Genomic DNA, 24,793 nt, shown 5'->3' with positions numbered 1-24,793 from the left:
CACTGAAACCAACATAAACCATCATTTTTTTTTGATGAGGCCATCAAGAATTTTGACTCGGATAATTAACTAAAGCAGATGATATCCTAATTTACGAAATCAGGCACAAAAACGTACTTTCTCTGCATAAATATATCCTTTTTTCGACGGGTTTGGATTCTTGATCTTAAATATAGGAGGGGGGTTGTCTAGAAAATAGGGTTCCAATCGTTTTACCAGGAGAGCAGTTGAAACTTTGGACTCCTTAACGTTAATTTCACATTTAACGAATTAATAACGTTAAAAACGAATCAAAAATTTTTGAGCAAAATTATAAAATTCGTTTATCTAAGCATAATTCCTTGCAAAAAAAATAATGTTTAATAATTATTTAGTAGTTTTATTAATTTATTTTACATCAGCGTAAAAAAGTTTGATTTCTAAAGTGCACAAATTTTTACATCATTTTAAAGAATGCCATTTTAAATAGTAGGTGGGTACATTATTAACGCCTACATTGTTACAATATTGACGCATGGAATGAATGATTCATTGAATAGGCATCCCATGAAATTAAAAAACGCTTTCGATAGATTTATGAATCTGTACTTTAAGTGCAGTATATAACAGTTGTTGTTTATTTACGTCACACTAGAGCTGCACAATGGGAAACATCTGGGAAACATCCCTAGAGGATGATCCAAAGACATGCCATCACAATTTTGCTCCTCAGCAGAGAGGAAGCTTCGGTAGCCCGACGACCTGCTCGCGAAATCGAGCAGTTTCAGGAAGACCGCGCATCCTCGGTTCCTACGCAGGCTGATCCCACCCGCACGCACACCGATTCACCCTCATTTTAAAACTTAATTTTATCAAAATCGTATGAAATAATTTTTTTAAAAAGGGCTCAAATGAAAAATACACCTTCATATATATAATACTGTCGGACTTCAATTTAACGAAATTGCATTTTACGATTTTCTCTATTTTGCGATTTTTTTTTCTTCGAGGAACTGCATTTTGGATATTTTTTCCTAAAATACCTTCCAAATAGCGAAGTGAATTTTCTATTTAACGAGCTTCTCTTTGGAATCCACTTTCCATATTTCCCCAAATATTTCAGAACATTTCAAACTTGTTGATTTTCGAAGCCACTTAAGTTTTAGAGAAAGCAGTAAAATCCCTTTTAGTTTGCATTTCAAACGAAAAACTCAGACCATATTAACGGATTTAATCAGCAGCAATTAAACTTAGGAACACTTGCGGTAATGTAGGTTTAAAATTACTTTTTTAATAAATGCGGCTATAATTTTATACAAAAATTTAGCTCTTTTTTAGTGGAAAATGTATGTTGGCATGATAGTGTAACACTGGATAATGTTTTGCTCTATCCTTGCTTTCCATGCAGATTTATTTTATGGTTAAGATTAATCAAATAAATCGTAGATACTAGTTTATGAGATAAAGGTCTATCCATTGCTATTTTAAATATGTCTAGTGTTTATGAATTTAAAATTTGTTTTGTGTTGAAGAATTTCAAAAGGTGATTTTCAATAGAACGAATTTTCTATATAACGAACGTATTTTCGGGATTTAGCGACTTCGTTAAATAGAAGTCCGACTGTAATTATTCTTATTAAATATGGGAGTTAAAAAAATAGGTAACAAAATAATAATTTGTAACATAAACACACTATTTTTTAAATTGAAGTTTTTAAATTTCAGTTTAATTTAGATTATTTACAAAATATCATATACAGGCTGAAAATCTACTGCGGCAATCTGCAGCAAAAAATCACTGAAATGTTCAGTAATGATAGCGTAATTTGTTTTATAAATTATTAGCTCTATCGATTATTTCGACAGCGAATTTCTTTTTATAACGAAATTTTTATTCGGAACGTTCATATAAGGAATTGGTTATCTCGATATAACGAATTTTCTATCTTTATAATTTTCGTCATTGGGTCCGGGAGAAGCCTGGTTGGTAGGGCGCTGGGCCAATGTCCAAGAGGTCGTGGGTTCGATCAACGCCGGCAGAAAATTCCCCGTGTAGTAAGTGGTAACTGATGCACGCTAAATCGCTTGAGTCATAAAGTCCTCCAACTTCCCATAACAAATCATACCTCTAGGGGTACTGATCCAGGAGTTTCGTTGTCTTCTGTATCGGATTTGATATCGGATTCAAAATTACAAGGCAACGGAGTTGAAAATTAGTAGCCGTAAACCCTAAATTGGGTGAGCTGTTCAATGAGGGCTTAAAAATAAAATAAAATTTTCGTCATTTCTCTTTATTAATTAAATTTCCATTATTTTTAAAAAAAAGTTGCAATTGAAAATTTCTGCGCAACCATTTGTCTATTTTCGGGATTTATTCTAACGAAATAACTTGTTTTAAACCCTCTTTTATAATTTGTCATTTAGAATAAGTTTAAAAAGTCATGCTTTTAAACTTATCAAAGAGAGAGTATATATACTTTGTATCATTATTTTAAGTAACTGCAAAAAAAAAAAAAAAAAAAAAAAAAAAAAAAAAAAAAAAAAAAAAAAANAAAAAAAAAAAAAAAAAAGAATCCATTATAAATCGATTTCACAGTTGTACCGCGTGAAACAACATTAGCATTCCACTAAAAACTATAACTTCAACCAATATGGCATTCCGTATTAAATTGCCAATTATCCTTAGTATTAGATATTTTGCTTTAAAATTTTATAACCGTCGTTGGAACATCCTAACCCAATTCTCAGTTTTACGATTACTGATGCTCAACTCCGTACCCTTGTCATTTTGAACCCGATCCAAAAGACAAAGGAACTTCTGGGTGAAGTATTGGGAAAAATTTGCCTTCGTGGAGGACTTTTGATGGAACTAACCTACATTTGCGTTACACGGAGAGGGAGAACTACGAGAACCTACCACGGTTAGCCTGATGGCTAAGGGACTCTAACCCATGATCCGTCTACCACTGAGGATATTTCACGTCAGCACTGTGTTCGGTGCAAGCCGGAAGCGGAATTCGTATCGACCAGCCATCACTGGGATTCGAACCCGGGTTCACCTCATTAGAATGCGAACGCTCTATCCCAGCAGCCATCGTGGCCCTAGTTTTCGATGTTGCAATCAGTCGGGAATTTTTTGGATCATGGGAATCGCAAGGAAACGAAATGCACGTTGTTTAATGCACATGAAAACATAACTCGCGTATACTGGAAGAATTAGATTTGGTGTTGGATGCGTGGCTGATGAAAGGAAGTACGTTATTAAGAATGTGATAAATTGCCGTGCATTGTAGGACTCTTGGGCGTAAATTCGAGAATGCGGAAATTCTTTCCGTCCCATCACCTGATCTCTGGAATTGCTTTTTATTCATTTGAATGCCAGTATACATAGCGCGCTGTTTTGTTTTTCACCATTCCTAGTTTTCCTCATATTCCGAGTCTTATGAATGAAAGACTTTAGATGCCTATTTTTGTGCCTTCACTACCATCTTCATAATTTTGAAGTCAGTTTATTGTGATTATTCAATGAATGAACGTTACTTTACCCTTCTATTTAATCTAAAGAAATTGAGCCTAGGACCGGGATAGCCTGGTGGGTAGGGCACTGGGCCCATGTCCGAGAGTTCGTGGGCTCGATTCCAAACCGGTCAAAGATTGATCCAGGAGTTCCCTTGTCTTCTGGATTAGCTCAATATTGCTAGACTACGGAGTTGAACATTAGTAGTCGTAAACCCAAAAATTGGGTCACCTGTTCAACGACGGATATATAAAAAAAAATGAGCCGTGAGGGCTCAAGGGATAGAGCGTCCGCTTTCCAATGAGGTAAACCGGGTTCGAATCCCGACAATGGCTAGTCGATCCGAATTCTGCATCCGACTTCCACTGACTACAGTGCTGACGTGAAATATCCTCACTGGTAAACGAACCATGGGTTAGAGTCCCCTTGTCATTAGGCTAACCGTGGGAGGTTCTCGTGATCTTTGTCTCCATGTAACGCAAATGCTGGTTAGTTACATGAAAAAGTCCTCCACGAAGGCAATTTTCTCCCAATACTTGATCCAGGAGTTCCCTTGTCTTTTGGATCGGGTTCAAAATTACTAGACTACTTAGTTGAACACATCAGTAGACGTAAATCCAAAAATTGGGTCGTCTGTTTAACGACGGTTATAAAAATCTAAATAAATGTACATAAAGCTCATATGGTGTGAATAATTGTATGAAGCGGTACTTTGTTCGTTGGAGTGATTCATTTTATCACGTTTTAATATTTTTTCTGTTTTGTACGTAGGAGGTTTGGTACAAAATGTGGTGGCTGTTCCCAAGGCATATGTCCAACAGATCTGGTACGGAGAGCGAGGGGTCGGGTGTACCATGTGGCCTGTTTCACGTGCCTCCTTTGCCGGAAGCAGCCCTCTACCGGAGAAGAACTTTATGTACTTGACGAAACACGTTTCGTGTGCAAAGATGACTTCAATAGGCAACAGCAACATGGTAAGAACCAACATATATATATCAATAAATGTTATTGTAGTCAAAGCCCGCTATAGTGAACATGGTTAATAGTGAACTCACGGATATAGTGAACGAAATGTTCGCTCCCGTGCCTTGCTATACACGTACAATATTTTTTGTCGATATAGTGAACCAGAAGAAGAGAGAAAATTGGATATTATGAACTTTTTTCTGTCTTTCACTGATTTCCCCCCCCCCTCATTTTTTGGTCATTTTGAAATTTCTACATGAAATGCATATACCGATTTTTAAAACCATCTATTAAGTGCAATGTCGCCATAAGCATTTTTTTTTTCTTGTTTGCTTCTTCTATCTCAGTTTCCCATTCCTAAATTTTTGGTACGCAAGACGAAAAGTCATAAAAAATGAAAGTTGACGCAATTTTTGTTACTAAATATTGTTTTTTTTTCTTCATAATTTTGTATTTCTTTATATGGGTCATTTATTTAAATATTGTGTAATGATAAGAAGTAACTCGGAAAAAATAGTTTGCAGTACGGATATTGTGAACTCCCGGTCACAGTGAACTGAAATTACGGTCCTTTGATGATTCGCCATAGCGGGGTTTGACTGTATAAATGCTCCGCTGCAAGCTTTTTACTGTCTCAATTTCCGGGTTACTGTTTCCGGTGCATTTTGAAGCCATTTTGCTCACAACGAAATCATTGTGTTTTGAGAGTTGTATATGTGCATTTGATACCTGATTCATTATTTGTGTTCAAAAGATGAATCATTATAAGAATCGTCATTTGAGGATCTGTCATTTCAAGACGTAAGAATCGTCATTTGAAAAAAAGAATTGTCATAAATCACTATCCTTACCTTGTTAACAATATATTCCCTGTCCAAATTATTAGACGCACTATAAGATTCTATGTAAAATCTTAATTATCAGGAGATTACTATACAGCTTTATTGTTTTTACGAGACGGTTTGCACTGGTTTAACTTCGTGTATCAATGGGTTAAATGAGACGATATATAATGTAAATCAGACGATTGGGTAAATTCGACGATATATAATGTAAATCAGACGATTGGGTAAATTCGACGATACATAATGTAAATCAGACGATTGGATAAATTCGACGATACATAATGTAAATCAGACGATTGGGTAAATTCGACGTTATATAATGTAAATCAGTCGATTGGGTAAATTCGACGCTATATAATGTAAATCAGACGATTAAGTAAATTCGACGATATATAATGTAAATCAGACGATTGGGTAAATTCGACGATATATTATATAAATATAAAATATTTATTATATCAGGTAATATATTATTGAAATGTTAATAATTAGACCAAATAATTAGACGCACTGTAGTTTTTTTTAATAATTACATGTTTCGCAAGAGTTTATAGGCAATACTTTTATATTTAAACATACACGTAATGGGATTTTATTTTTAACGTATTGCATTACACTGTTAACCACTTGATACACGAACGTAAACTAGTGCAAAAACAATAAAGCTGCATAGTATCCCCTGATAGTTAAGATTTTACATTGAATCTTATAGTGCGGCTAATAATTTAGACAGGAACCCTATACCACTTTGAAATTTAAACCAAAATAATTTGTAAAATGAACTTAATCTCGCTGCTCGAACAATATGCTAACACTAACGTATGATTTTGCGTGGTTTGCAACAAGAACAAACAGTAATAATCAGGTATAAAGAGGCCAAATCAGGACTACCAGGAAAGCGAGATCATTATAAATCTAGCGACCGCATCACCTTTTTTAACAATACATCTCTAAGTAACTAAAACAAATTTTCACTTCAAACTCATCAGAATTAATATCTTATAAAATATAGCAGATATGAGCTCAAAAATTATATCACTTATTTCTTTTATTTAAAATATCCCATTTAATTTAGCTCTATTATCATCCAACAATAACAGAATGATTTAAAATAAATTCTATATAATTCATTACACACCATATGAGTTGATTGTTTTTAAAATCTTTTTAATGAGAAAAATATCCCATTTAATTTATCTCTATAACAATCCAACAATTACAGAATGCTTTTAAATAAATATATGTAATTCATTACACACCATTCTATTGCATTGTTTTTTAAACCTTTCTTATAAGAAAAATATCCCATTTAATTTACCTCTATAACCATCCAACAATTACAGAATTCTTTTAAATGAATATATGTAATTCATTACACACCATTTAAACGGATTGTTTTTTTTAAACCTATTTTACGAGAAAAATATCCCATTTAATTTACCTCTATAACCATCCAACAATTACAGAATACTTTAAAATAAATCTATATAGTTCATTACACACCATTTAAATGGATTTTTTTAAAACCTTTTTTTATGAGAGAAATATCCAATTTAATTTACACTCATGGTATTCAACACCTGAAAATCAACTCGAAACGTTTTCTATTCTTGAGATCGCAAGAATCGATCCCTCCTCCGCCCAACGCTTTTCGTCAATCGCGCGTGAGAAATAATGAAGGTATTTTGGAACCGATATTACTCTCTGTCAAAAAAACACCTGCCCCTCAGCGCCCCATCTATTTTCCCTCGCCGCCCCAAGGTTTCTTCCTATCCCGCGACAGCCAATGGATGGTAGATCAACTTATAGAATCGATCGTAGCTCCTCTTCTTCTTCTTTTCACGAAAAAAAAAAAAACTCAAAAAACTAAAAACGAATGGAACAAAAATTATATTGATTAATCACTTTGTTTTAAGGCACATTTTGACTGAACGATTTAATTATAAAAAAAAAGTTACATTGACAAGAGAACATAAATTTGAGAGTAGGACGGGCAGTTGAAGTTGGTTGTCTGATACTTTAAATATGAGGTGAGTTGATTTTTCAGTAAGAAATCTCTGTAAAACACGCAAAGATATGGTGAAAAACGTATCAAAACGTTACAGTTGTCGGTAAACCTGAGGACGAGAGTAAGGAGTTGTTCGAAAAACAAAGCTTAGTGAATGACACTTGATGTTAAAACAGTTTTTTTCAAATATTAATTCATTCATTAAATAGGAATGAGCAAAAAACGAAATGGAATTTTCTGATGTGTTAAGCGTTAGTCATTGTTTTAAATTTTACTATAAGCGATTCAGTTTTTCACATAGTTTAAAAATAACATCAGTGATAATTTCTAACTTATTTTTAACTTATTTCTGACTTACTCAACTTCTCTATTTGAACAAAAAAAAATAGTTTATTGCGCACATTTAAATATTTCATTATTTTATATTCGCTGTGTTAGATAAATTAAATAAAGAACATGACTATTAGTTCTCACTTTCTCTCTATATATTTATATGTCTTGTTCAAATTTTCATTCGTTCATAAAATACTTTTTATTCATCCGTAAACAACCCACATTATTTTTTTTATTTTTTTTCCAATGGCAGGCACTGAATTCGAATTTTTGCCTATACTATGCCAGAATTGTTGCTCATTTCGCGTTACCCAATGGGCACCTGTGAACCAAAGTCACGGAGGCGAGCAACATTGCCCACGCCACACTGCCACAAACCCGTTTTATAGGGTGGGCCACATTCACACATCATACACACAACAGAGGACAGCACAAAGAGAGAGAGAAGCATCCATGCCCAGAGCGGGATTCAAACCCGCAGCCTATGGCTTCACAGTCAGGCACGCTAACCGCTCGGCCACCTGGCCGGCCAACCCCCATTATCGTTCACTATTATCTGCAGTCTTTAATAGGGTACTAAGTTAAACCACATTATCGTATTTGATCGAACAATACTACGGTTCAGTTAGAATGAAAACATGTATGGCTGCAGGCAAATCTTTGTTATGTGCCGTATTATGGTTCAAAGTTAAACCTAATTTTCCAGAAAGTGTATAACGTAGTATTTACTTACCACGTAAAAATAAAAATGGAAAATATTGAAGAAAAATCAGAAGCATTAAATTATTATTTGCTTAGTTGGAAATGCGCCTGAACTGGTTGTGGTAACAAGCTTGTATCTTATATCGCTCTATATTTCTGAAAGAAGTGATTTACCTGGAGATAAAAGTAGTGGCAGTTGCTCAATTACGGAAGTTTATGGATTGTTGAGTCTTAAAAAACAATCAAAACGCAATCTTCCTTCCCTCGTGTGAAACACTTTTCAAAAGATTGTTTTCTGAATTTTATTAATTAACAGAGTCAGTTTCTGTGAAATTTTCTATTGAGTATCGGGAGTTTTTATTTTTTTTATTCTGCAACTTAAGTGGAACATTGAAATACTTTCACTAAAAGCGATCAACTAAAACCTATATGATCGAACATTGACTTTATATCGTTAAGCATATAATATATCGTTAAGATAAACTATTGTTATAGATATACAGTCACTGGCTAAATTATTAGACGAACTGTAAGATTCTATGTAAAATCTTAATTATCAGGTGATACTTATTGTTTTTACGCCACTGAAACCGGTTTGCACTTGTTTACGTTCGTGTATCAATGGGTTAAATTTGGCGATATATTACATAAATAATAGAATATTTATTATATCAGGTATTATGTGAATATATTATAATAATTAGACCAAATAATTAGACGCACTGTAGTGTTTAAATAATGACATGTCTTGCACGAGTTTATATGCGTTATCTTTTATATTTAAACATATATGTAATCGACTTTTATTCAGGAGATTTTTTTATATACTTCTTATTTGTATTTATGCCTACCGGCCTGTGTAGGGGGTAGGGAACTGTCCTTGCATCAGAAAGGTCCTGGGTTCGAATCCCGCTCAAGGCATGGCTGTTTCTTTCTCTCTCTGTGTGTGTTCTATGTCCTTTCTCCTTTGTGTGTGAATGTGACCCGCCCTATAAACGGGTTGTGGTTGTGTGAATGGCGTGGCAGAAGTCGAATTCCTGCTCATAGATGGCGCCTCTGAAAAACGGGAACAATCGCACCCCCACTGCCTAAACAGGCATACGACAAAAAAAAATGTATTTATTTTTAACGTATTGCATTACAATGTTTACCAATTGATACACGAACACCGGTGTGTGAACCGGTTTCAGAACCGGTGTGAACCGGTTTCAGGAGTCTAAAAACAATAAAGCTGTATAGTATCACCTGATAATTAAGATTTTACATAGAATCTTATTGTGCGTCTATTAATTTGGACATGGGCTGTATATCAAATACATTTTTGAACACTATTTCCCAAAATGGTTTAAAAAAAAAAGCAATTTATTGTCGTTTGCGGTCTTGTCATCAACCGAACTGGATAAAGAAACAATTGATTTAACGTCACTATATAATTTAATACCAAAGCCATGACAAACTGAGGTTACGTTTTCTACTTATCACCGAAGCTAAATCGATAGGAATTAAATATGAAGCCCAAACTATATGGGTATTTCGATATTAATGCAACTCGTCGTATTGTTTTCGATGATTAAGAAAAGTTTCGAACAAAAGTTTTCTCTTTCCGTATCGAGAGTAGGGAAAATTTCCCCTCTTAAATTTCTCAACTAGGGGAATTAATCCCCTTTACTCTTCATTGAAAAGCCTCAGTAGATTATCACTCCCGTCCTCTCGTAAAAATGGAGTGACGTCATGTTCATGTTTTATACATGGACTGCTGCAGGTGGGGGGCAGATCTTCATTCGGTATGCAAATCATCATGAGATGACGTTTCAACCCTCGACCTTCTCACACCTCTCGAGAGCAGACGATATGTTTTGTTCCACAAGCTCTCGACGTCCCCCTTATGAGTTGTAATTTGCATTGGGGAGTTTTTTGAAATGTGATTATTTTAAAAGAAATCTTGTACAGTACACTATTGTACAATCAATGGTCAAATTATTAGACGCATTATAAGATTCTAAGTAAAATCTTAATCATCAGGTGACACTATACAGCTTTATTGTTTTTACGAGACGGTTTGCACTGGTTTAACTTCGTGTATCAATGGATTAAGTGAGACGATATGTAATGTAAATCAGACGATTGGGTAAATTCGACGATATATAATGTAAATCAGACGATTGGGTAAATTCGACGATATATAATGTAAATCAGACGATTGGGTAAATTCGACGATATATTATATAAATATAAAATATTTATTATATCAGGTATTATATTATTAAAATGTTAATAATTAGGCCAAATAATTAGACGTACTGTAGTTTTTTTTAATACTGACATGTTTCGCAAGTGTTTATAGGCAATACTTTTATATTTAAACATACACGTGATGGGATTTTATACGGGAGATATTTTAGATACTTCCTATTTGTATTCATTTTTAACGTATTGCATTACAATGTTAACCAATTAATACACAAACATAAACTAGTGCGAAAACAATAAAGCTGTATAGTATCCCCTGATAGTTAAGATTTTACTTTGAATCTTATAGTGCGCACTTGTTTAGCACTTGTATATGCTCGTGTATCAATTAGTTAACATTGTAATGCAATACGTTAAAAATAAATACAAATAGGAAGTATATAAAAAATCTTCTAAATAAAAACCCATTACATGCATGTTTAAATATAAAAGTGTTGCATATGAACTCGTGTAATACATGTCATTATTAAAAAAACTACTGGGCGTCTAATCATTTGGTCTAATTATTATAAAATACTAATATAATACCCTAATATAATAAATAATCTATATTTATATAATACATCGCTTAATTTATCCAATCGTCGAATTTATATTATATATATTCTAATTCAGTGTTTCCCAAACTTAGACTTTTGGTGTACCCTTTCTAAATTTTTCGTTACGCTGTGTACCACTAATAAAAAAATTTAAGTATTTTTTACTATCAAAAATTGAACAAAAGTTAAAAATCACAAAATCGAACTAAATGACACCACTAGTTGTTATTTATTAACTGTTAACTCTGCAAAAGATAGCCAATAGAAAAATACTTAATCGTAAATTTTCATGGCTAGCTTTGTTTTTGAGTGAAATTTTTTGAAATTTTCTTTTATTTTAAGATATTTTTCATAACGCGTACCCCCGCTAAGCTGTTCCCGTANACGTTAAAAATAAATACAAATAGGAAGTATATAAAAAATCTTCTAAATAAAAACCCATTACATGTATGTTTAAATATAAAATTATTGCATATAATTTCGTGTAACACATGTCATTATTAAAAAAACTACAGTGCGTCTAATCATTTGGTCTAATTATTATAATATACTAATATAATACCCTAATATAATAAATAATATATATTTATATAATATATCGCTAAATTTATCCAATCGTCGAATTTATATTGTATATATTCTAATTCAGTGTTTCCCAAACTTAGACTTTTGTGTACCCTTTCTAAATTTTTCGTTACGCTGTGTACCACTAATAAAAAAATTTAAGTATTTTTTACTATCAAAAATTGCACAAAGGTTGCAAAATCACAAAATCGAACTAAATGACACCACTAGAAGTCAAGACACAAGATTTGTCAAATCATATCTAAAACATTATTTCCGAAAAGATATTTATGTTTTAAATTAAAAATAATTTTTTATTCATTTTTCTAAACTGATACATGCGATTTGATTATTTTGTTCAGTAATTCCATGCTGAATTCTACAGTTACATATGCTTAAATGGACTTTTGAAATTAATTTATAATATTAGATTTAATAATTTTTAATTTGTTCAGATAATTTCAAAAATAAATATTATGGTTTTTTTGGAGTTAATAAAATACAGTATGAAACCAACATTTGTTTTTAAAAGCCTTTTATAATTTATTCGTTCTATGCTTCATTCCAAGCTTATTATTTCTTTCTGATCTAGAATTTAATAATTAAACCAACATTTGTTTTTGAGAACCTTTAATAATTTATTCGTTTTATGCTTCATTCCAAGCTTATTATTTTTATCTGATCTAGAATTTAATAATTAGCTTAATAATTAAGTCGGAATAAAATCGAATAAAAGTTTAACTTCAACTTAATTTGAGACACAATATAATTACTATTTTAATTTGACATATTTTAATTGATAATATTATTTGAAAAACCGATTGTATTTNATCTAGAATTTAATAATTAAACCAGCATTTGTTTTTGAGAACCTTTAATAATTTATTCGTTCTATGCTTCATTCCAATCTTATTAGTATTTCTATCTGATCTGGAACTTAATAATTAAACCAACATTTGTTTTTGAGAACCTTTAATAATTTATTCGTTCTATGCTTCATTCCAAACTTATTATTTCTGTCTGACCTAGAATTTAATAATTAAACCAACATTTGTTTTTGAGAACCTTTAATAATTTATTCTTTCTATGCTTCATTCCAAACTTATTATTTCTATCTGACCTAGAATTTAAAAATTAAACCAACATTTGTTTTTGAGAGCTTTTAATAATTTATTCGCTCTATGCTTCATTCCAAACTTATTATTTCTATCTGATCTAGAATTTAATAATTAAACCAACATTTGTTTTTGAGAACCTTTAATAATTTATTTGTTCTATGCTTCATTCTAAACTTATTATTTCTATCTGATCTAGAACTTAATAATTAAACCAACATTTGTTTTTGAGAGCTTTTAATAATTTATTCGCTCTATGCTTCATTCCAAACTTATTATTTCTATCTGATCTAGAATTTAATAATTAAACCAACATTTGTTTTTGAGAACCTTTAATAATTTATTCGTTCATTCCGATCTTATTGTTTCTATCTGATCTGGAATTTAATAATTAGCTTAATAATTAAACCAACATTTGTTTTTAAGTCGGAATAAAATCGAATAAAAGTCAGAATAAAAGTTTAACTTCAACTTAATTTGAGACACAATATAATTACTATTTTAATTTGACATATTTTAATTGATAATATTATTTGAAAAACCGATTGTATTTGTGCTGATATTTATTGCACTTTTGTACCTAAGTTATTTTACAATTTTAAATAATCACAGATAGGGTTTTATTTATTTAAAAATGAAAAACTGAATTACATAAAGATAATGTGGTATTGGGAGTGCATGTAAGTTTCCGCCGTTTTCATTCAAAAACTAACATTTTATTGTGAAAAAAAAACGGTAAATTATTTTTTATTCAAAGTATTCTCCATTACTTGACATTATTTTCTCCCATCTTTCTGGGAACATTTGAATAACACGTTGGAAGAATTCTTCATCTTTCAAAGATATCCACGAATAGAGCCATTCCTTGGTTTCTTCAAATTATGTAAATTTCTGCTCAGACATACCGAAATAGGTGATAATCTGCGGGGGGGGAGGAGGTTTAGCGAATACGGTGGGTGGGGTAGGACTTCCCATTGAAGTGTTTCGAAATAGCAAATCAATTTTCATGCAAAATCGACGTTCAATGTCTCTTGGCTTCAGTTCACATGGAACCCAGTTTCCTTGGTTTTGGATCAATCCCAATGATTTTAAACGATGTGAAATTACTTGCTGAGTCACTTTTTTATTTTATAACCGTCGTTGAACAGCCGATCCAATTTGTGGGTTTACGACTTCTGATGTTCAACTTCGTAGCCTTGTCATTTTGAACCCAATCCAGAAGACAAGGGAACTCCTGGATCAAGTAGTGGAAAAAATTTAGCCCTCATGGAGGACTTTATGATGGAACTAATCAGTGGCCCCCATCCCCCCTAAGCTCTTGGGCAAATTCTAAATCCCCCCCAAACTATTCGTTTTATTTAGTATAGAAATTCCCCCCCTAGCTTCAAGTGGGCGCCCACCTTCCCCCCTGGTGGGGGCCCCTGGAACTAACCCGCATATGCGTTACGTGGAGAAGAAGACCACGGGAACCACAAGATTAGCCTGGCGGCAAAGGGACTCTAACTCGTGATCCGTCTACCACTGAGGATATTTCACGTCAGCACTGTAGTCGGTGCAAGCCGGATGCAGATACGTATTGACGTGCCATTGGTTAGATTCGAACTCGATTCACCTCATTGGAAGGCGAACGCTCGATCCCCTGAGAGCGTAATGTAAGATCCAGTTTTCAATGCGTTTGGGATGAATCTTCTTCCAATAATTCTTCCAATTCCTTGTCTTCGTACGATTTCGGCCTTCCACTGTGTTCTTTGTCTTCCACGTCAAACTCACCGCTTTAAGACTTTTGAAACCACTGACGACAACTTCTCTCACTTAAAGCAGCCTCACCCTATGCTTATCCAAGCAATCAATGCGCCTCAACTGCAGATTTCTTTAAATTAAAAAAGTAAATCAAAAGTTCCCGCAATTGACGCTTATTTGACACATAACTTGACATTTTTGCACGCAAACAATGACGTATAATGTTAATACGGAATCACAATACTTTAAAGGTTATGTTGCTACCAGATGAACACACTTACATTTAAGCGTTTAACACCAGTCAATTTCTACAATCTGGTAGTACCATCTTGTGGCGAACGGTAGGAACTTATTTGTACACCGATTATTATTATCTTACTTATGCTCAAAATGCATTATTTTAGCTCAATTAAACTAATAAAGACCTAAACTGTTATTCTTCCTAAACTGTTATTTTCGAACCTCTTTTATCAAGAATCAATTGAAACTAAAAGAGATAAATGATGTAGATTCACGCACAAATTTATAAACCTGTTTGATGAGCGAAAATATTAAATTACGTTAAACAAAGACTTTTGTTTTTTCAGTGTCAAGTTCACCGCTCTAAGTTNGGGTGATTCGAGCATCGTTGTCAGCGGTGGCTCAGGAGCTAATAGTCCTCACAACAACACTCCCAACAGTGAAGAACCCGTCGATTGTTTGGTTGCTGGACCTTCTTCGAATGACGAAGCAGGAGGAGGGACTAAAAGAAGAGGTCCTCGTACCACCATCAAGGCTAAACAGCTGGAGACATTGAAGGCTGCTTTCGCCGCAACGCCCAAACCGACAAGGCACATAAGAGAACAATTAGCACAGGAAACGGGACTTAATATGCGTGTCATACAGGTGAGAATCTCTTCTGCTCATTTTAGGTTTAAAAATTACGTTTTAATTCATTCTTTAGGAATCTTTGAAACGCTTCGAAGAAAAATTTTTCTTTTCCCGAGTTCAATCTATATTCCATATTACTCAACATTTTGTGGGTCCAGGTTTGTTTGTTGTTTATTAACTAGTCTGAATTTTGGGTACATGGTTTAAAATGCAATTCCCTAGAATTATTTAAATTATGCTTCAACACAATTACATTCTTTTTTCTTTTTAAATCGACATGAGGGATTCATCTTCAGGGGCAGGGGCGATCGTATAGCCCCAGTCCAGTGTTAATAAATGTAATCTCTTCGGTTCTTTTTATTATTATTTTTTTCAAATTTTTCTTTTTATATATAACCGTTGTTGAACAGCTGACCCAATTTTTGGTTTTATGACTACTAATCTTCAACTCCGTAGCCTTGTAAATTTGAACCCAATCCAGAAGACAAGGGAACTCCTGGATCAAGCATTGGATCAGTATATATATATTTAAGTTTTTTAATTTTTTCCCCTGTGCGACTAACGGTTTATAGAGGCTGATAATATAAAAACCCAATAGCTTTCAATTTTGCATCTTGAATAAAATATTGATGATAGTTGGATTCAGGATATAAAAGCTAACAAAAATGTTCCATCTAGTCTCACGCTTAAAGCTCTACCTATTTCATATTTCCTGTTAACAGAATGGTATTAAACCGTCAGTTTAGTGTGTAATTTGCTAAGATCATAATAATGAAAGCTTCCTAATAGTGTGATTTTCATAAAATAAGTTCCGTTTATTCTACTATGAATTGATTTTATTTTTTAATACTTCATACTTAGATCCTCGCAGAAGAGAACACACCCTTAAGAAAAACCTCCAAAACATCCAGTACTGAAGGAAAACTTGCATCTATACGAGAATATATATGTATTTAAAAAAAAATGCATAACCCGTAAAACAAAATCTCTAAAAGATGCATCAGAAATACGATTTGAAGACGAGCCTTTTGCGTGCTACACTCAAAAACCTTTTTTTTTCTTTCCTCCCTTGCTTTGCCATCCAACAGGCAAAAATGTTCCTTTTCCCTCAATTTTATACACACACAGATAGGAAAAGTTTGGTAGATTTGCAGAAATGAAAAACAGAAAGAAAAATAATATAATAATAAAAAAAAGAGAGAAACGAAACAAAAATAAACGATTGAAAAAAAGGGGGGGGGGGAATCAGATGATTATTTTTACAGAATACGTGTTTTGCATCTGTTCTTTTTCCTCTTAATGAATTATATTTAAATTTTCGAAGAGCTGGCACGAAACAATGAAGAACAGATCTGAAAGAAAGGAATTGGAGAAGGGAAAATAAAATAAAAAAAGGAAGCGAAATGCATTTTACTTGCAAAACGCAGCAGTTAATTCGTACATAGTGTGAGTGAAAAGCATAAGGGGGTAAAACTTTACCCACTCCCACCCACCTCAACTTCCCTTTCTCACTTTTTTAAAATAGCCATTTTGTGCCACTTCTTTACCTACATTTTAACAGTAAAATATGTTTCGGTTGCAAAAAAGTTTTTTAGACCTACTCAGAGATGATAGCGCTCCGGAAAAAATCCGGATTTTTCGCTAACCGCTATCCGGAAATTTCCGGATATCCAAGGTCCAGAAGTTTCAAGAAATCATCGATCTCATTTTAAAATCTTAATTATCAGGTGATACTATACAGCTTTATTGTTTTGACACTGCTGAAACTTGTTTAGACTTGTTTACGTTCGAGCATCAATGGGTTAAATTAAACGATATGTAATATGAATTCGACGATTGGATAAATTAGACGATATATAATATGAATTCGACGATTGGATAAATTAGACGATATATTATATAAATATATATTATGTTAGATATTATATTATTATATTGTAATAATGACATGTTTTGCACGAGTTTGTATGCAATACTTTTATATTTATACACAGATGTAATGGAATTTTATTAAGGAGATTTTTCATATACTTCCTATATGTATTAATTTTTACGTATTGCATTACAATGTTTACCAATGGATACACAAACGTAAACAAATGCAAACCGGTTTAGCCACGTAAAAACAATGCTGTATAGTAATCACCTGATAATTAAGATTTTACATAGAATCTTACAGTGCGTCTAACAATTTGGTCAGGGACTGTACATTTTTAAAAAAAATAGTGTTTTCAAAGTATACAGGTTCTACTGTATATTTTGAAAACTCTATTGCTATATATTTAAGATTGAACTATGGAAAACTATAACTACTGCAATGTGACAATTTTATTGTTGAAATTGATTCTGCGCATTATGGAGGAAAAAAAATATTAAAATTAATGGAAAAAAAACTTAATTAGAAAATAATTACCTTTTAACATAAATATATCAATCATATAAACAACATGTCAATAAATTTACAAATAAACAAAAATCATAGCGAAATGTGATAAATATAGATCTTGATTTTTCCTATTTATAATTTATTACAAATTATACGAAAAAGAGCAATTCAGTCTATAACATATAGTATAAAAGACGAGAATATATTTTTTTTCTTAGAAAATTAAACCAAAATAATTCATTTTAATATTTCTCTCTATTTGTTTTAAAGTTAGATAAGCGTTGCCGAATTTTTTCATGCAGCCATTTTTGTCTTCCTCTTTTTATCATTACGTAGCTTTCTACCAAGGTCGGAACAGCAAAAGAAAATTATAGGAGAAAAAGGAAGAAAGAAAAAAAAAAAATGAATGAATGAATACAATCTTCACAATTTGAGCAGTTTTTAGTAATACAAGTCTATTTATCTCCCTTCTTCACTCTTGTTTAGAATGTTCCTCGTTAATAACTTTCGCTGCACCTTTTGATTATTACACTTGCTTTTCTTGCTGCTGCGGCACACCTCATAGCTCCTTTTTTTTGTTATTCTTTTTGTATTTTGTTTTATTTCTACCTTTATTTATTTATTTTTTTATCTTTTTTATGAATTGGACATGACATTTTACCACCTGCAAAAAGAGACTATTTCTTTTTATTTCTTTCTTTTTTTTTTTCCTTTTTTTTTCGCTACTGCGGTGGCAATAATGTAATTGCTGTTATCGTTTGCTTCCAAATTTTCGTTAATTTCTCTCATCTAAGTTCCTTTAAGGCAATTTTTTTTTTTGGTGGTGGCAACAAACCTAACACTACTTTTGTAAAATTATCGTTTTCATCTAAAATTGGCTGTACTTCATGAGATTTTATTCTAAAACAAAGTTTTAAATGGATAACGAGAAAACAATTATGACTAGTTTTTGCAAATTGCTAGAAATTTACTTTACCTTTAACTTCTTTTTTTCTTAAATCATTAATTCTGTCGAAAGTTATGATACATAGCAACAAATATAGAAGAATTACACACGAAGAATGATACATCATAGTAGCATTCTTCATGGTACGTGCATCGTTTCAATACTGTTTAGAGTTTTTGCATGCGCTGAAAATGGATGTATCCGTCGGAAAACTTCGAGTTTCTGTAACTTTAACTGCCACTTTGGACCAACTTGTACATGTAAGTTGGCTTTCAGCAAATGAGCAATGCATATTTTGTTTTTGTTATTCGGGTTTGCAAACTTAATATTTTATACAAGTATATTGGACAACAGTTGCAAAGTTGTCTTATATTTTCTAACATGTGACATATTAATTATTCTATTGCTTTAATGAATAAAGATATCACCGAAGATTGAGATCCTAGTTAATAAAAACACCTGTTGAAACTGAGTTAAACATATTACATTCCATTCAAACTATATCTTGTAAAATATTTGTTCGATAGAAAAACATACGATTCTTATATTGTTATAATACCCGGCCGGGGGTAGCTAATAAAATTTTTGACCATCTCTATTTCTTACCTCTGGGGCGGTGGATTAGCTGAATCAAATTATTTTGTATTTAAATTTCATTTGCTAGTTGAGTGGCAACAGTTCTTTTCCACCTAGAATGATTTAAGCCCATCACTTGGAATTATTTTAACGAATCAATTTGGTTATATTTTGACCAGTTGTCTACTTATATAACACATCTTACTTTACCTCTGGGGCGGTGGATTAGCTGAATCAAATTATTTTGTATTTAAATTCCATTTTCTAGTTGAGTGGCAACAGTTCTTTTCTACCTAGAATGATTTAGGCCCATCACTTGGAATTATTTTAACGAATCAATTTAGTTATATTTTGACCAGTTGTCTACTTATATAACACATCTTACTTTACACTTTACCTCTGGGGCGGTGGATTAGCTGAATCAAATTATTTTGTATTTAAATTTCATTTTCTAGTTGAGTGGCAACAGTTCTTTTCCACCTAGAATGATTTAGGCCCATCACTTGGAATAATTTTAACGAATCAATTTAGTTATATTTTGACCAGTTGTCTACTTATATAACACATCTTACTTAACACTTTACCTCTGGGGCGGTGGATTAGCTGAATCAAATTATTTTGTATTTAAATTTCATTTGCTAATTGAGTGGCAACAGTTCTTTTCCATCTAGAATGATTTAGGCCCATCACTTGGAATAATTTTAACGAATCAATTTAGTTATATTTTAACCAGTTGTCTACTTATATAACAAAACAATGTTATAATTTTTTACCAATGATGCCCATAGATTTTGACTGTTAACTATTCTGTGGAGTACTTACTTTATTAACAATTGTCTTGTCGGAAAGCGTTCGATCATAATGGCCTCACAAGCTGTTGACGTTTATCACAAAGGCATGATGGAACGTCTTTTAAATTTGCTGAGTTCCCCAGAAATCATTTTTGAGCAAGTTCTTTTTATTCGATTCTCGCTTTTGTTTGGATGACTTTTCTGATGATGATAAAGTTATCGATTGGATCGAGTGAAAAGAGAAGAATGTAGACATCTTGAGGAATTATTGCGCCGGCTGATTATTTCGATGAATGCTTGCTTTGACAAGTCGCTTTAATTTGGCGCTATTTTTGTGGATGTCATTGTTGGATACTTAAAATAGTCTGGGGAGGAAGTTAAACTAATTTAAATTAAATGGAATAATTAGTGACAAATTATAATTGTTTAAAAAGAATTCGCTGTTTTCAATTGTGAAGCTAGCTAAATTCCTAAATTAATTTTCAAAAAGTAAGTATTTTTGATTTTATTACTTTAGTTTGCATTGTTTGGATAAAAACATTACTGATCAATAAATTAAAATTGTTTAAAAATAATTTGCTGTTTTCATTAATGAAGCTCGCTAAATTCCTAAATTAATTTTCAAAAAGCAAATATTTTTGAATTGATTACTTTATTTTGCATTGTTTGGCTTAAAACGTTATTGATCGATTAAGCATTATTGTCCATTAAACATTATTATTATTATTATTATTTTTTTGGCTTCCAGCAATGCGTAACGTTATTTAAATTATTGTCCCAGTCAAAGTAATTATTACACGAGAAAGTAGTTCATTTGCAAATTATACGAGGTACTTCGGGCCAGAAATAAACAGATATTTAAAATTTTAAACTTAGGGTAATTAGATTAACTCATCAATAAATCTTAATTCTTTTTAATTAGTCCAGCTTTTTCTTTAAAACCAAACATTCCGACACATAGGAATTAAAAATCCTTGCTTTTAAATTAGCCGATTTGTCATGAATAAATTAGTAGCAAGTTCACGTAACATAGTTCTGTAACCATCAAGAGAGTTCTGTAACATAGAACCAGTGACACCTTCTATTTCAGTCTAAAGTTTCTACGTGACGTCACATTTTTTTGTTATTTAATTTTTCTTAAGTACTATTTACTATCTTCTTCGTCTTTCTCACAATTTATTGTTGTATTGTTTTTATTTTTCACACTGTCCAAAATATCCGATTCAATTAATGTTTCTGTGGTTTCAGCTTCAAAATCAATAAAAAGAAAATCATTAATCAGTACATCAACATTAATTTCGTGGTTCTCTCGTAGCTGTACCCACATTTTTTAAAAAGTTCTTCCAAAGGAATGTCATCCTCGTCCTCCGCACTTTCAAAATTCTCCGCGCTGAATCCAGCTGTAGCATAACTGTTACGAATAGTACGATCTGTAACATCATAGTACCATGCTTTAGAAATTTCTGTTACGCTTTCTCGTAAATTGATTTTTGGAAATGGATTCCTGTATGAAATGCAAACAAAAAGGGATTTTACTGCTTTCTCTAAAAGTTAAGTGGACAGCGAAAATCAATTCAAGGTCATTCCCCCCCATAAAATGCATTAACAAGTTTGAAATGTACCGAAATATTTTAGGAAACAGGGAAAGTGGATTTCAAAGAAAATTTCGTTAAATAGAAAATTCACTTTGCTGTTTGGAAGTTATTTTAGGAAGAAATTTCCAAAATGTTCCTAGTTCTTCAAAGAAAAAAAATCGCAAAATAGAGAAATTCGCAAATTGGAAGTTATAGAAATGTTTACATAAATTATTTATATAAATGTTTGCAAATCTCTTTTCGATATTATAATGTATATAAAAAAAAATTCTGCCAATTCACCTCTCCCAAATAAATACATCGATATCCCAGAAAAAATTAACCTTCGAGAAAAATTAGCATTATTTCCCCGACTTAAATTGTACTAATTGTTGCAAAACTCAATTTAGGAAGTATTTAATTCCAATTCTTTTTTAAGAAAAATTAATTGTCACCCATAAGGCAGTAGTGAAATAGATGGTCATCAACACATGAACAAACCTTCAAACTAAGTTAATATTGTTATGTTACACCGTTATAAATCAGTCCGAATTCCTACATTGGGGTCATGGTTACATATGTTGGTTACGATCAAAAATATAATGGTTCATGATGGAATCACTGATGGTTACCATCAAGATTATGTTGGTCCATCAATGGAAAACCATCAAAATTTTGACTTATGTTTACATTTTTCAAGAAATACTTTAATATTTCTCTAGAAATTTTGTAACCTTAGAGGTGTTTAGTTTATACGATGTTTCCTACTTAGAAATAAAGTTTAAGTCGGTATTTCCGAAGTTTGAAAGACCGACAATTAATTCCGAAAGAAAAGTATTTTTGAACACCCTATGCCAGAAAATCAACTTTTAGCCTGTATCGATTACTTTGGTTGTTATATGCAATAACTTCATGAAATCTCGTAAACCTAGCTTAAATATTTATGGAAATATGGACATTTTTATAACATTATGGACATTTTTCTTTTTTGCCAAGTGAATGAGAAGAAAAATTCTCCAGTTTTCTTTATCCGTTCTGGATTTTTTGCCCATGAATGTTGAGCTTAACTAAGAAGAAATTTGCTCAAATACTGTAGAAAGCTCCGTGCTGTTCTATTTTATTTAAATACTTTATTTTATCTTAAAGTCCCTTGCTATTTTTTTTTTTAAATTTTATATCTGTCGTTGAGCAGCGACTCAATTTTGGGTGACTACTTATGTTGAACTCTGTAGCCTTGCAATTTTGAACCCATCCAGAAGACAAGGGAACTCCTGGATCAAGTATTGGGGAAAATATGCCTTCGTGGAGGACTTTTACATGGAACTAACCCACATTTGCGTTACACGGAGAGGAAGACTACGAGAACCTCTCACGATTAGCCTGACGGCAAGAGGACTCTAACCCATGATCCGTCTACCACCGAGGATATTTCACGTCAGCATTGTGGTCGGTGCAAGCCGGATTCGGAATTCGTTTCGACCAGCCGTGGCTGGGATTCGAACCAGGTTCACCTCATTGGAAGGCGTGAGCTCTATCCCCTAAGCCACCACAGCTCAATAAGTTAGTTTTGCATCTGCCGGGAATCGAAATCGAGCATTCTACCAATGAACCACCGATGCTTACTTGTTATTTTTTATTTGCTTATTTTTTTAAAGTTCCCGGTCAGAAATTATTACTCTCATTATTTTGGATTTCAATTGCTTTTTTATTTTATCTTTTAACTAGCCGCCACCAGCTGGTCCGCCTTCTTAAAGTGATAAGAACTTAAAAGTATTTCGAGATTTAAAATGGTACATTCAAAAATCAAAAGAATATATTAGTATAAATTTATATTGCACAAGTAAGGGTGGACTTAACTTTTAAGTCTTACATATTCGATATATATATTGGTGATTCTCACGAAATATGACAATTCACTGTCCCTTGCTCCAAGATCTAATACTATAATACTAAAAGAACTTTTTTTTAAAATAAAATAATAAATTGCATTGCTGTTAGCTAACATAAAGGCTTAAGTTGAGTTACGTACTATTAACTTAAAATGACTGTTTTTTAAACTTCTAAGCTAATATGTCATTTTCCTGGCATTCAAGATTTGGTGAATTTCTATTTTTTTTTTTCCCTCGAGCAAATGTCAATAAACTACACTGCTGTCTGTAAGATATTAATAAATGTAACTAAATAAATATACAAAAAAAGTTTTAGATTATTTTGAAGACTTTAAATTTGAAGAACGAATTGTTTTGGTACGAATTGTCATGTTTAAAAAGAATCACCCGTATATATATATATATATATATATATTGAATAAAAGAAATAAAAGTGCTTTAAAGAATAATATTGTTTGAAAGTAGAAACATTAAGTAAAACTTTCAATCCAACTGTTTTTTTGGGGCCTTTACGACTACACGACTAAAGTACTACACGACTTTATACCGAAGATTTTATTTAAAAAAAAAATGATTTAAAAAATGTATCCTAAACATCCATAAGAGAAAAAAATAGCAATGCTACTTCCTCTTTATTTCCTGTCCTTTTTTTCCCCAATTAAACAACTAATTTCAAACTTTTTTTCAAAAAAGGAAGAAAAAAAAATAGAAACGAAGTAAAGTGGCATAAATAATTACATTGTGTGAGGAAATTTTAGAGGATGTATAAATTATCGCTTTCGAAAAAAAGGTATATTTTTCTTACTCTTCGTCTACTCATTTTTATTCTGTTTTGAGTGGCAATGTCGCGTAACGCCCCCTGGTGGGTCTCGGGTGGGGCAAATGTTCGCAGGCTGTCATTTACTAGCAACCGCACTGCAATTTGCACCTATCTTTAATGCTAAGGTAAGAGGTTTTAAGTGATACATTTGTGGCTCGGAGGTAGGAACTAGGACATAGCTACTAATTTTAACTTTAACCGCCAAAACGTAGGTGTGAAACTTGGAAAGAGCTATTATCATGAAATTTAAAGACTTGAGGGAGCATAGTTGTGATGCAATATTTTCAAATTTTGTTTGTTTTCGTTGAAGTATTGCCTTACACCCGAAGCCGTTCGAAGGGGTGGGTGAACTGGGCGACCCCCCAGTACCGCTGAAAGTTAGG

The 24,793-nt window shown here is 32.4% G+C and overlaps 1 protein-coding gene across 1 annotated transcript in view; it reads left to right on the top strand.

The window, feature by feature from the left end:
• LOC107442352 (LIM/homeobox protein Lhx1) overlaps positions 1-24,793 on the top strand; it is a 101,909-nt gene that overhangs the window by 33,863 nt on the left and 43,253 nt on the right. Inside the window, 3 exon segments of the mRNA XM_071180928.1 lie at positions 4,268-4,470; positions 15,146-15,165; positions 15,168-15,443. Of these exon segments, the coding sequence (XP_071037029.1) occupies positions 4,268-4,470; positions 15,146-15,165; positions 15,168-15,443 (499 nt within the window).

Source organism: Parasteatoda tepidariorum, chromosome 5 (assembly GCF_043381705.1).
Source record: "Parasteatoda tepidariorum isolate YZ-2023 chromosome 5, CAS_Ptep_4.0, whole genome shotgun sequence".
In the NCBI taxonomy this organism is placed as follows: domain Eukaryota; kingdom Metazoa; phylum Arthropoda; class Arachnida; order Araneae; family Theridiidae; genus Parasteatoda; species Parasteatoda tepidariorum.
The sequence above is the reverse complement of the archived record's forward strand: the minus strand, read 5'-3'. Positions and strand labels throughout refer to the sequence as shown.